The sequence below is a fragment of the Pelobates fuscus genome, chromosome 2 (genome assembly GCF_036172605.1).
Source record: "Pelobates fuscus isolate aPelFus1 chromosome 2, aPelFus1.pri, whole genome shotgun sequence".
NCBI lineage: Eukaryota > Metazoa > Chordata > Amphibia > Anura > Pelobatidae > Pelobates > Pelobates fuscus.
The window spans coordinates 192,016,572-192,029,222 of record NC_086318.1 but is presented as its reverse complement, the minus strand read 5'-3'; the positions used below and the strand labels follow the sequence as shown (position 1 = coordinate 192,029,222).

Sequence of the window (12,651 nt, the reverse complement as noted above, 5' to 3'; positions counted from 1 at the left end):
TCACATAAAAGTTTAACACAAGTTGTATGTGATTTTAAGTGTTCTGTTCAATTGCATAATTTCCAGAGAAGTGTCAGTTCTCCTTTTCCTCGCTAACGCTTTCTGTGCATTCAGCAATACTTTTTAGGTGGAAAAAAGCATTTTTGGTGCTAGGGAATGTATGAGAGTTGATATGGAACTTGTTTTTGGTGAATATAAAATAACGTACCTAAGAGAGCATTTGAACAATTGATTTAAATGTGAATATATCTTTTTCATATTACAAATTCCTTTGTCTAAAAATAAATAAATAATACCTCTAAGACAGCACCAAGGCAGTCTCCGCTTTGCATCCATTCAGCGCACATCCAGTTCATCAATCAATCCGTAGTCCCTAGTCTCTGCTTCTCACATATATATTGAGAACCTGCGACACGTTTACAGCTCTTACAGAACTCCCTCACTTTCTTATAGATAACCAATAAAGACAATGCTTATCTGTTAGAAGCATTAACAGTGTTTAACATCAATATGATTATTTTGATGATGCTGAACACAAAAAGCTTTGGATTATTTTGATGATGCTGAACACAAAAAGCTTTGAAAATTCAAGGTTTCAAAGAGGACATGTTTGTATGTCTGAGAGTCACTAGACTAGAGGGATGTCTTTGGCTAAATGTGAGCATCACCATTTCTCAGAATGTTGTCAGTGTTGTACATTGTAACAGAAACCAGACAACTATATTATGATTAATGGTTTTGGGGCTTAGAGTGCTCCTTTTAAGAGGAATAATGCATAATATAAAAATAAATAAAAAAATTTAACCAATGAACTTTATTCAGAACAAATTCCAAGTTGTGATGTCCACAGAAACTCTGACATTTCTTCTGGATGTCCCTTTCTTTCCATTTGAGCTCTGTACACATTGATAAATGTCTGACAATTTTTGTAAAAATTCTTATATAATGTCCTTTTTCAAAGCAGTTATATTGTTGATTAACAATCAATTATTAACCTATGGTACAGTGGATCATAAAACATTAAGCACCATAATTCAATATTATAAAACCTATGCTACAGTTTGGGGGTTAGGGGAAACAGAGGGGCTGGGAGGGTGGCAAAGAAAAACTGATAAAGGTTTGGGAGACAGAGAAAGACAGGGGTTTGGGGAGAGACAGGTGTTTGGGGAGACTAAGAGACAGACAGGGGTGGGGGGAAACAAATAGGCACAGATGGACTTGGGGAAGAGACACACAGGGGCCTTGGAAGGGAAGAAAGAGAGACACACACACACACACACAAGGGGCTGTTGGGAGAAAGACTTACAAAAGGGCAGGGGAAGAAAGATGTACAGAGGAGGTGAGGAATGTGAGAAAGGCAAAAGGGGCTCTGGGTAAGTAGCACGCAGAGGAAATGGGTAAGAACAGAAAGACACAAAGGGGCTGAGAGAGGGGAAGAAACACACAGAGAGGCTGGAGAAATTGAGAAAGAGACACACAAGGAAGCTTAAAGAGAAAGATACACACTAAGAGGCTGAGTGAAGTATAAGACACAAAAGAGCTGGGGTAAAAAGAGAGATATAAAGGGGCAGAAGGGAGTAAGAGAGACACAAAGGGAAAATTGGGGGATAAGCTATACTAAAGAGGGTAACACATTCAAAAGAGAAAATAAGAAACACAAAACGGGGTAAGAATTTCAAGATGGGGGAGCGAGTGATATTTCATAACTTATAATACTCACAGACTAAGTTTACTATTGATCCTGCAGAACTGTATATATGTTTCTCTACTTTTACTTGAAATCATTTATATATTTGTATATATATGTATTCAAACAATCAGATTCAGTTTTGCTCCTTAAATAATTCTGGAGGATTCATTAAATTTCTTATGGCGTAACTTATACAGGATTATTCACTAAACACCATATTTTCAGTGAAATGAACCGAATTCCAACCACACTGGCAATTTGCAGATTTAGTAAAGCCATATGCAGTTAGTATTAAGTCGGTCCAAGCGACTCTGTAACATACATACGTAAAATTAATAATATCCGCATACGAACCAATAAAAAGCACAAGAATCAGAGATGTAACCACAACCAGAATAATATAAACCGAATGTGTCCGGCAAGATGCACATTCGCAAATTTTCATTCACTTGCTTTTTGCAAGTGCATGTTAATTTTAAGTACTATTTGCCTACTGGCAGTGCTGGGAAGTGTAGGGAAGTTGTTTGAGTCTAAGATAGGGGGTGGCTAGGCCTGCATAAAAACAGCTATATACTCCTAAAAGGCAGAGAACTGAGCAGTTACACCAGAACAACTTAATCAAGCTAACGTTTCTTTGGTGCTTAGTTTTCCTTTAAATAGCAGCAATTTTATTTTACATAAGGAACTGTGTACATTCTTTTATGCAATTATAGTTAGATGTGTTTCATATGTAGGCAGTTTGGATATATTTTATTAAATGTCAACAAGCAAGATTTTGAATATTATTTTTCTTTTTTTAGTGAATACACATTTTCTGTGACTGATACTTATCCTTCTGTTCTAGTTCTGATTAATCTGTTTCAAAAGGATTGAAAGGCTGTGGACATTGCATAGACAGGGGTAATATGCATGTCTGATATTTCTGAAACAGATTATTTTTTTATTTCACCTAATAGCTAACTACATGTTAGTTATAGGTTATGCTATAATTATTTTGTGGGCGTGCAGCATTTCTCCAATAGATACTTAACCTCTTAAGGACCAAACTTCTGGAATAAAAGGGAATCATGTCATGTGTCCTTAAGGGGTTAAAGCATTAATGCAAATGCAGAGCATCAAGGGGTTTTCCTGATAACCCCAGTAAATGCTGTATTAATGTTTATCACTTTTAAGTAACAAGGAACTGTCAATTCTCTGAAAGTGACAGTTCCACTTTAAAGAGACACCTCAAGAGTCTAACAGTTATGTTTATTACATAGGTTACAGTTAAAAGCGTATCAATTAAACTGTTAATAGCTCCCGACTGATTCCTCTTCTGCAACTGTCACTAGTCTAATACTATCCTTACCTTTTTGTGTCATTTTACCCCACTCCCTCTAGCATGTAAGCTCATTGAGCAGGGCCCTCAACCCCTCTGTTCCTGGTTACAACTAAATGTCTGTTCATCCACCCATTGTAAAGCGCTGCGGAATTTGATGGCGCTATATAAATATCATAATAATAATGTTTCCTTGCTCACAGTTGGAAAATCACCTCAGCTATTAGCAAGCTCCTTTCCATCTGATATGTCTGACAAAGAAAGCTATACTTAAATACTGGAAGGGAAGAGTCGCCACCTCCCCATACCTGCTCTTAGATAGAGCCCAAGCCATGGCTTTCCTCCTGCAGTCAGCATCTTGAACATTTTGTGCACTGCTCAAGTGCGAATGGAGCTGTCAAACTGATAGCAGCTGAGGTATAGCAGCTATCAACTTAATCATCAGTTCCACTCATTCTATGTGAGCAAAACTACTGCACATGTGTTTTGACATAAGATCAGACCCTATAGATCAGAACGTGCAAAACAGGCAGCAAAACACATGTTTCTAACTGGATGGCTGCCCTCTTCCTTAAACTAAACGACCAAAACTGAAATTCTTGTCTTTCCTCCCTCAAGTGTTGTTACTCCTGTGTCTGTCTAGGCTCGCTGCCTAGGTGTTCTCTTTGACTCCGACCTCTCCTTCAAGCCTCATGTTCAGTCTATCGCCAAATCCTGTCATTTCCATCTCAAAAACATTGCGCGCATCCGCCCCTACTTAACGCCAGATGCGACTAAGGTGCTGGTCCATTCCACTATCCTTTCCCTTCCACCTGAAGTCTGTGGATAGTTAATAAAATGTTAAACAAAAATCTGCACACCAGTCAAGCCATAAGACTTGCTTTTCCCACAGAAATCACAAATCTGCAGTGATATTACTACATATATATATATATATATATATATATATATATCTATACACATACACACACACACACACAAAAAGAATACCCGCACTCTAGACTTTTCAAGTATTTCTTCTTTATTGATTGTTAATCCAGGTCCTGACAGGTGTATATAGATTGCAAGATCTTTTTATAAATATATATATATCTTTATAAAACGATCTTGCACTCCATATATTCAGTAACTTGCCCTGTGCTCGTCAAGCCAAATGTATAGAAGATTCTCCAGATAGCACTCTCAGAACTTATCTAAAAATAAAACGTAGCTTTTAATTAGCTTTACATAAAACATCAACATTTCAGTTTGTTACACACAACTAACTTAGACAAGGACTAACTTAGGCAACACAAGTGCTTCCCTATATACCAACAGACACATACATACAATTAACTTACCCACCACCGGACCACCATCCACTCCCTGTCAGCTTGCACGGGTTCCGCCGACGTCATCGCGTGCGTACGTGACGTCATCACATAAAGTCTACATCATTACCTCATCACGCGAGACAATGATTCATGGCGTCATCCAGTGGATGTTGCTATAGAAACAATATACAAAATATCATAACCCAATACCAAACTTGAATGATACTGGGACTTACTGGATTATCAATCATTAAATCAACAGTGATCACAGATAAACTGCATTCCAAATATATCTCACATTATATATTAACCCATTGATTGTCTAAACATATATTGAGGAAACTATAAATAGTGACATACTGACATTCCATAGCTAAATCCAACTTAATCTTAAGGGTAACTAAATCTCCCGTACCCCATCTTGCTCAAATGTTTCCTTTAAGAGCGTATGTTAGCCCAAGAACGAGAATTACCCGCCTAATGGCATACCATTTGCAACAGAAGACAACCAAAGGTATTGCAAATGGGGTATGTTCAGTCTTTTTTAGTAGCCACTTATTCACAAACACTGGCCAAAGTTAGTGTTTATAATAGTTTTTTGCATTTTTAAACACACAAATATAAATGCTAACTTTGGCCAGTGTTTGTGACTAAGTGGCTACTAAAAAAGACTGGACATACTCCATATTGAATACCCTGGGTTGTCTTCTTTAGAAAAATATGTACATGTGAGGTGTGATTCAGAGATTTATGGCAGATAACCGTGTTACAATGTCACTATTGATACATTTTTAAATATATATATTTTGAAACAGCAATGTCCTACTTTTACTTATAGCCCTATAACTTGGGGGGGGAGGGGGGGGGGAGAAACTAAGAACATGTAAACATTGAGTATTTCAAACTCAGGACAAAATTTAGAAACTATTTAGCACGGGTAATTTTTGGGCGGTTGTAGATGCGCAACAGATTTTGGGGGTTTTCTTCATATTTCCTAATTTTTTTTATAGTGTATGATATGATGAAAATAATGATATCTTTAGAAAGACTGTTTAATGTCAAGAAAAACAGTATATAATATGTGTGGGTACGATAAATAAATAAGAAATGTAAAACCATTTAACGGTAAGAAATTTGAAAGATGGTCACTAAGGGGTTAAAGCTGCCGCATTACTTGAACAACACCGGAAACTCCTATACCACTGGTACTTTGTCCCCACCAAAATCAATAAATAATACCAAAACTCCTCACCCTTATATTGGAGATGCAGCCTCACAAGTGGAGACATGCTACATATTTGGTGCCATTGCACATCAATAACTACCTTTTGGGCACGGGTGAACCAGATGATCCCAGCTTTTACAGTTTGTTCGATACCTTTCCAACCTCAAACGTAACTACTATTGAACCTACCGCGTTATATATCCGCTCATAAATGTAAACTAGGGATGCACTGAAATTAAAATTCTGGGCCAAAACCGAAAATTCAAGATGCCCAAATGACTCCTTTCGGTGCATCCCTAACGTATACTAATCTACCATTTAATTTTCACAGGTCAACGCTCCATAGCAAGAGCCTAGAAATCCCCCTCAGCCCCTATTATATCAAATCTACTTAATGAGACCAAGTACCTGTACCTGCGAGTACATTCTAAAACATTTTTTTTCCCCACTAAATAGTTTTTTTAGAAACATGGGAGATGTGGAGCACATGGAGATTGACACACTAATAAATGTTACAATGTAAAGTAAGGTCTCTCCTGGTTGGAGAGTTGCAGGAACTCTCCTGCTGACACATACCGTTCCACTAAAACAACTAGTTCATCAGCAGTATTAGGATCACTCTGACTGACCTAGGGAAACAGGAACCAGGTCCATCAAAAGTTGTTCCACAATGTGACTGGCTGTATTAACCTCCTATTTCCTGACAAGAAAACCATTTGTAACCGTACAGCTTTGTCTTGGCTGTAAGTCCAGGAGTGAAATCTCTGGGCCTGAATTGATGTTGTGACGGTCAGGTGCGCCAAGATCTCTGCTTTCAGTTTCTTGTAGTCACAGGATTGTGCAGGCTCCTTATCATAATATGCCTTCTGAGGCTGTCCACTCAGGAGTGGAGCAAGGAGGCTTGCCCATTTGACAACCTTCTTTTTCAGCTGTCCTTTCAAAAGCAATCAGGTAAGGTCATCTGTGGCAAATAAAAATAAAACGAACAAAAGAAAAGCTTTACTCTTCTGAGCACTAAGTGACACTTACTTATTATGGTTTGGGTGGCTTACCTACCACAAAAAAATTAAGCACAGTCCTTTTTCAAACCTGAATTTATTTTCTCCTTCAGAATACAATATTCAGCATGCTCTTGCAGCAAGAAATGCAGTCTAAATAACTGCTTGTTCTTCTCCAAGTGAATCCCTGACAGGGGAATTTTATAGCAGCCTTGTGCTGATCATTGGTAACAGGTGAACAACTACCTGGGTGATCCAGAACTCCTGGACTGGATCATCACTCATGCTGCATGTACACTGTGGATAGGAGCACTCCAAATGCTCCTACCCAGTAACCCATATTTATATACAGATATATATATTTAAATTATATGTGTATATTTATGTAATCTTTTCACATAATTATATGATTTTTTACTAATTACAATTTGAGGAACCTGCCTGACAATCCAGGTAGAAAGTCCAGAGAATGTAATGGGCAAGCCCTATATTTAACCCTGTAACTTGCCAAAACACCATAAAATCTGCACAGTACTGTTTTACTCGTCAGACTACACTAAACACAAATATGAGTTTTTAAAACTGTAAAACGTATCACCAGGATTCTTCAGTAAAAGTGCAGTTTTTGTGTATAAAAAGCAAAAAAACAAATATGAACACAAGCATTGGCTAGGGTTGTTGACTAAGTATCTTCTAAATAAAAAAGGACCTACCCCAATTTGAATACCCTGGGTTGTCCACTTTTTCAAATGGTATACCATGATGGGGGTAACTCTCATTCCTGGGCTGTCATATGGACTCAAAGGCAGCATAACCAATCTGTCAAATTTCAACGTGCAAAAATGGAAATTGCCAAGTCTTATATTTGACCCTGTAACTTTCAAAAACACCATAAAACCTGGACATATGGGGGTACTGTTGTACTTGTGAGACATTACTGAACAGAAATATGAGTGTTTTAGAGCAAAGAAATGTATATAATGCTGATGATATCATCAGTGAAAGGGCAGTTTATTTGTGGAGATGCAAAAAACGAATATGAACGCTAATTTTGGTTCGTTACTAAATGCCCACTAAGAAAGACTGACCATACCCCATATTGAATACCCTGGGTTGGCTACTTATTCCAACGGTATGCAATGATGTTGGTAGTTTTCATTTCTGTATGACCATACGATGTCAAAGGCAACATAACTTGAAAAGTAGAAGCCCTATATTTGACCCTGTAACTCTCCAAAACACCATAAAACCTGTTACTGTTGTATTCGTGAATGTGTTTTTTGTTGTTGTTTTTTTATTGTAGTAAAAGCCAACAGTATTACGGCATTCACAATTAAAATGCTGCGTAAAATAACATTTCTTAATTCCTAATACTTATTTAGATTTTATCCATATTAAATTGTTTCATATCTAAATATTTGATGTGAGATGAAAGTCCTCTTTCTCCTGAACAAAATTATATATAATACGTGTGGGTGCACTTAATATGAACGGTGAATTACCTGTGAACAGACATAGCGCAAATTCCAGGTTCTGTTAACATTTTGTTTTGATCAGAATATGTACAATTTCCTCCATCCTGAGAGGTTAAACATATATATAGTAAACAAATAATTATTAAGTAGCTTATCTATATTCAGGATGATTGCATATTGTATCTTTATCATACTTCTCGATAATGGCTTTATTTCTTTCTTAAAAGACTGCAATGTACATCATCACCGGTCATTGTCTTAAAGGGACACTCCAGGCACCCAGACCACTTCGGCTCATTGGAGTGGTCTGGGTGCCAACTCCCACTACCCTTAACCCTGCAAGTGTAATTATTGCAGTTTATTTTAAACTGCAATAATTACCTTACAGGGTTAAGTCCTCCCCTAGTGGCTGTCTGTTAGACAGCCACTAGAGTACACTTCCTGCTTCATAGCACAGGTTTTCTGTGCTAGAGCGTCGCTGGACGTCCTCACGCTGTGTGAGGACCTCCAGCGTCGCTCTATTCCCCATAGGGAAGCATTGAAATTCATTTTCAATGCTTTCCTATGGGGTGCGCTAATGCGCATGCGCGGCATTGCCGGGCATGCGCATTAGGTCTCCTCGGCCGGCGGGCGAGATCAGTCTCGCCCACCGGCCGACGTAAGCAGAAGGAGGAGCGGCGGGGGAGGAGGAAGCAGCGACGTGGGATCGGTCGCTGCCCCTAGTAAGTCACTGAAGGGGTTTTCACCCCTTCAGCAACTGGGGATTGGGGGTGGGAGGGAGAGGGACCCTCCAGTGCCAGGAAAACGGATCGTTTTCCTGGCACTGGAGTTTCCCTTTAACCAATAATAAGAATGTAAAAATAACAACCCGCAAGTGTGCCTTTTTTTCATTACTGCTTACATAAAGTCAGTTTTGTTCATTAAGATTTTAACCAAAAATATGACTAATTTCCCTTTATTTTTTCCACTAAGCTGCTAACATCATTTATGCAACCTGTGTTTTGTTATCGTGTTTTTGTAGGAAACTAGCTGTGACTTTGACTCAAGAAGCTAAATCAAAATGTGATGTGCCACAAGACAATTCCAAGTAATTAATTTTCTTTCATTTTTATGTCATTTTTTTTAATTGCTACAGCAAAGGTTCTCTGAAAAGCTGTAACATTAACCTATTCAGAATTAAAATATTTTGTTAAAAACTGCGATCAGAGGAAGACTCAAAATGTGAAGTATTTAAACAAGAATCAAATAAAGCTGTAGTATTTGATAGGACCTGGCGACATTCAATGGGCCCCTGCATTACCTTGCATTACAATTAAACATATCATTAGGCTAGTAGTAATTAAATAACTTTATTGAGAATCTTTTGTAGAAATAAAAGAGTGAGTTGTTTACTTTTGGTTTAGTTAAATAACATTTCAATGTAATCATTTATTCACGTTGCAGCCCTTGGCTTCCAGTGTTAAGTAAAAATACAACATCTGTGGCTCCAGTGACCTTTACAACCATTGTAGAAGAGGAGAAAAAACAAGAAGCAGCCCTTATCAGAAGCCGAGAGAAGCCTCTGGCACTTATCCAGGTGAGACATATACAGTATCAAACAGTATATATGAAAACCTGCAAAAATGGAATAACGACAGTGATATATAGACCTATATATCACTGTCGTTATTTCATTATTGCAGGTTTTCATATATACTGTTTGATAATATGATTATGTGAGAAATATTGGAAGCAATAGAAAGACATATATTGCTCATCTATTCAGCTGTCAATACACAACTGTGAATCTACTGTTTAGTTACTGTACTTATTCTTTTGAGGTGGTAGCATAAGTTCACATGCAGGACAGCTACATGCACTGTTAGTTTGGAGAGTTCATTGTTGATAGCCTTTCCTTTTCCCTCTTCATCCAGATAGAAGAACGTGCAATTCAAGACTTATTAATACATTACCAGGCGCTAGACAATCCAGATGAGTACATCACTGTAGAAAGAGCACCTCAAGAGCCTATGGCAACACCAATGTGGAACAAACATTGATCGTGGCAGTTGAGTTTCATGGCCAAGGAAGAACCTTTTCTGGCTGGTTGCCGCAAGGCACATTCATGTTGTGAATTGTATGAAGAAAGACTGATTTTTTTTTTGTGTGTGTGCATGCATGAAAAGAACATTAGACTGTGAAAAATAGATACACCATAATGCAGTGGAAAGGAGCCTAAATATTTTTAAAGAAGTAAAAAGCATGACGTTAGTGCTGCTAAACGCTCTTTCCCTTTACAAAACATGGAATTCTTTTGTTGCCATTATCTTTGATGCATGTATTTGGCATTTTACTGCCGGCAGCCCAATCCTGAGACAACTGATATGATACACGTGATACATTTGTGAAAGGTTTGTAAACTGGAGAATAACTGCTACATGTTTATAGAATAGTGTTACTACTTAACAAAATATGGTTGGTTATTTCTTAGCAATTGGAGCATGCCCACTATTTCAGCAGCAGTTTGCTAGAAAACAAACATTTTTTTTTTCTGATTTTATTAAATTGCTCACCTTTAATCATCAAATAGCCAGACAAGACAATTTCAAGAAATAATTCCCCTTTCTCCTGTCATACAAAATATCATGGTTTCATGTTAATAGCCCCTGGCATTTCATTTATATACCGTGCTTCTTAAATTGGTTTTATATATATATATATATATATATATATATATATATATTAAATGTTATTCAATTTTGCAGATTTCAAGCAATATAGATATATATAGGTGAGCTAAGTGAGTGAGAACATACAAGGGACTCTCAGAAATCTAAATATGCAGTCACATGTATGACTTCTGAGATGGAGATGTATACTCTGTGGTGTGATGTGTAAGCAGGGACACAAACTCCGGGTAAGTATATAATTAAATCCATACATTATACTGGGGATTTGGCTAGCAGAATGTGTAGGTTTAGTTACATTTTGTATGTAAAGGAGACTTTGCCATCTACAGATTTTTTTTTGGGGGGGGGGAGAAACTATAAACTGCACCAAACTGAGAAACAACTGGGTGCTAGACTGAGCTAGCACAACCCACATGCATAGTGCATAAAGAAAAAATGCTCAGGCACTCACTGTGTTAAAGTATAAGTAGGATTTAATAGAACATCAAGTACACAGCAACGTTTTGACTTGACCCTAGCTTGACAAAGACCTGGGGTCAGAGGGAAACGTTGCTGTGCACTTGATGTTCCATTAAATCCTGCTTATACTTTAACACATTGAGTGCCTGAGCATTTTTTCTTTATATACAGATTTCTTGACTGCCTGCTTAAAAACATTTGTATTTAGATTAGCTTTGTTTTAATTTAATCCATGCAAGTCTTTTTGTTTTTTCTCTCAGCTCTTGAGCAGGATATTCATTATGAAATAATAAAAGCTGTAAAATGAGAACATTTGATATTGAAATTATGATTAATTTTTCTGAGTCCTCAAATGTAATATTGCAAATAAAAGTGTGCGTTCCTCATCATGTTAGTCTGTTATTAATGGTTTTATGTACATGAAAATATGTATATTTTGAGCCATACATATTATTTGATATAAAGAAATGTCTAGTGAAAAATACATAAATATTGTTTCAATGGCTGCTTCCCTGTAAAGACTAGTGACATATTACATTTTCATAAAAAAAATACAAACTTATATTCATATTTGATAAATGTATACATTTATTATTGGAACTGACTTAGGCTTGTATAAGTGGAGACTGTGGAATTGTTAATTTAAATAATGAGGTGATACCTACTATACTGAGCAGTGTATATTTAGCAAAGACCCCTGAAAGTGACATCTCCGGGTTAGGCTCGCCTGGCTGCGAGGTGCAGTGGAAGGTAGGTTAACTTGTCTGAATCTCACGTCCGCTGCCATCTTCTTCCTGGAGATCTTCTTCAGCTCCTGGCAAATCATTTCCCAGGGACTGTGTCAGTGCTGTACTCTGGAGCATGTGAAATCCAAAAACCCATCACATGTGATGGCCAAAGAAAAGTTGATAGTAGAACTTTACCTTTTGTCAGCCTCAGGATTTCGGATGTACATATCTGTCAGACCCCACATGTGGAACGCCAAAGGAATACCTGCGAAGATAAATAAAATTGCAGTACCTTTACCAATTTCATGCATTTACCAGTTGAATGTAGTAGTTTTCTAATGTGGTGGTCATCTCTTGTTCTCCAGTTGATGTATTTTTACATGAAAAAATAAAGGGACTGCAGCTTTATTTAATATAGGAGGGTGATGCTGAGTTCATTTGGTGTTCCCCTTTCTGGGATTTGATCAAATATGTACATTGGGAAGTTTAGGTTAAGGGGGGACTTAATGCCACCAGTTCCCCTCTAAAATTAAACTGCAGTATTTGTTATATATTTTTATATTTGTATTTTAACTGCAGACTCAGTAATCCAGCGTTATCCAAGCTCAGGCTTTACCATAAAACAAAGTAATACTTTGTCTAATGGGCTGTTTGGATTTTGTTGGAATATTAATGCATTTTCAACACAGTCAGCATTGGTATTTCATACAGTTGAAATACTGAGGAGTGACAGAGATTCTAACCTCTTAGTGACCAGACCGTTTTTCAAATTTCTT

The 12,651-nt window shown here is 37.3% G+C and overlaps 1 protein-coding gene across 3 annotated transcripts in view; it reads left to right on the top strand.

Annotated features, from left to right (window-relative positions):
• IBTK (inhibitor of Bruton tyrosine kinase) overlaps nucleotides 1-10,704 on the top strand; it is a 127,923-nt gene extending 117,219 nt beyond the window's left edge. For all 3 annotated transcript variants that reach the window (XM_063443026.1, XM_063443025.1, XM_063443027.1), the window contains 3 exons: nucleotides 9,041-9,106; nucleotides 9,463-9,595; nucleotides 9,933-10,704. In XM_063443026.1, the coding sequence (XP_063299096.1) occupies nucleotides 9,041-9,106; nucleotides 9,463-9,595; nucleotides 9,933-10,058 (325 nt within the window). In that variant the 3' untranslated portion in view covers nucleotides 10,059-10,704. The remainder of the gene's footprint in view (nucleotides 1-9,040; nucleotides 9,107-9,462; nucleotides 9,596-9,932) is intronic.
• Nucleotides 10,705-12,651: the final 1,947 nt, after the last annotated feature.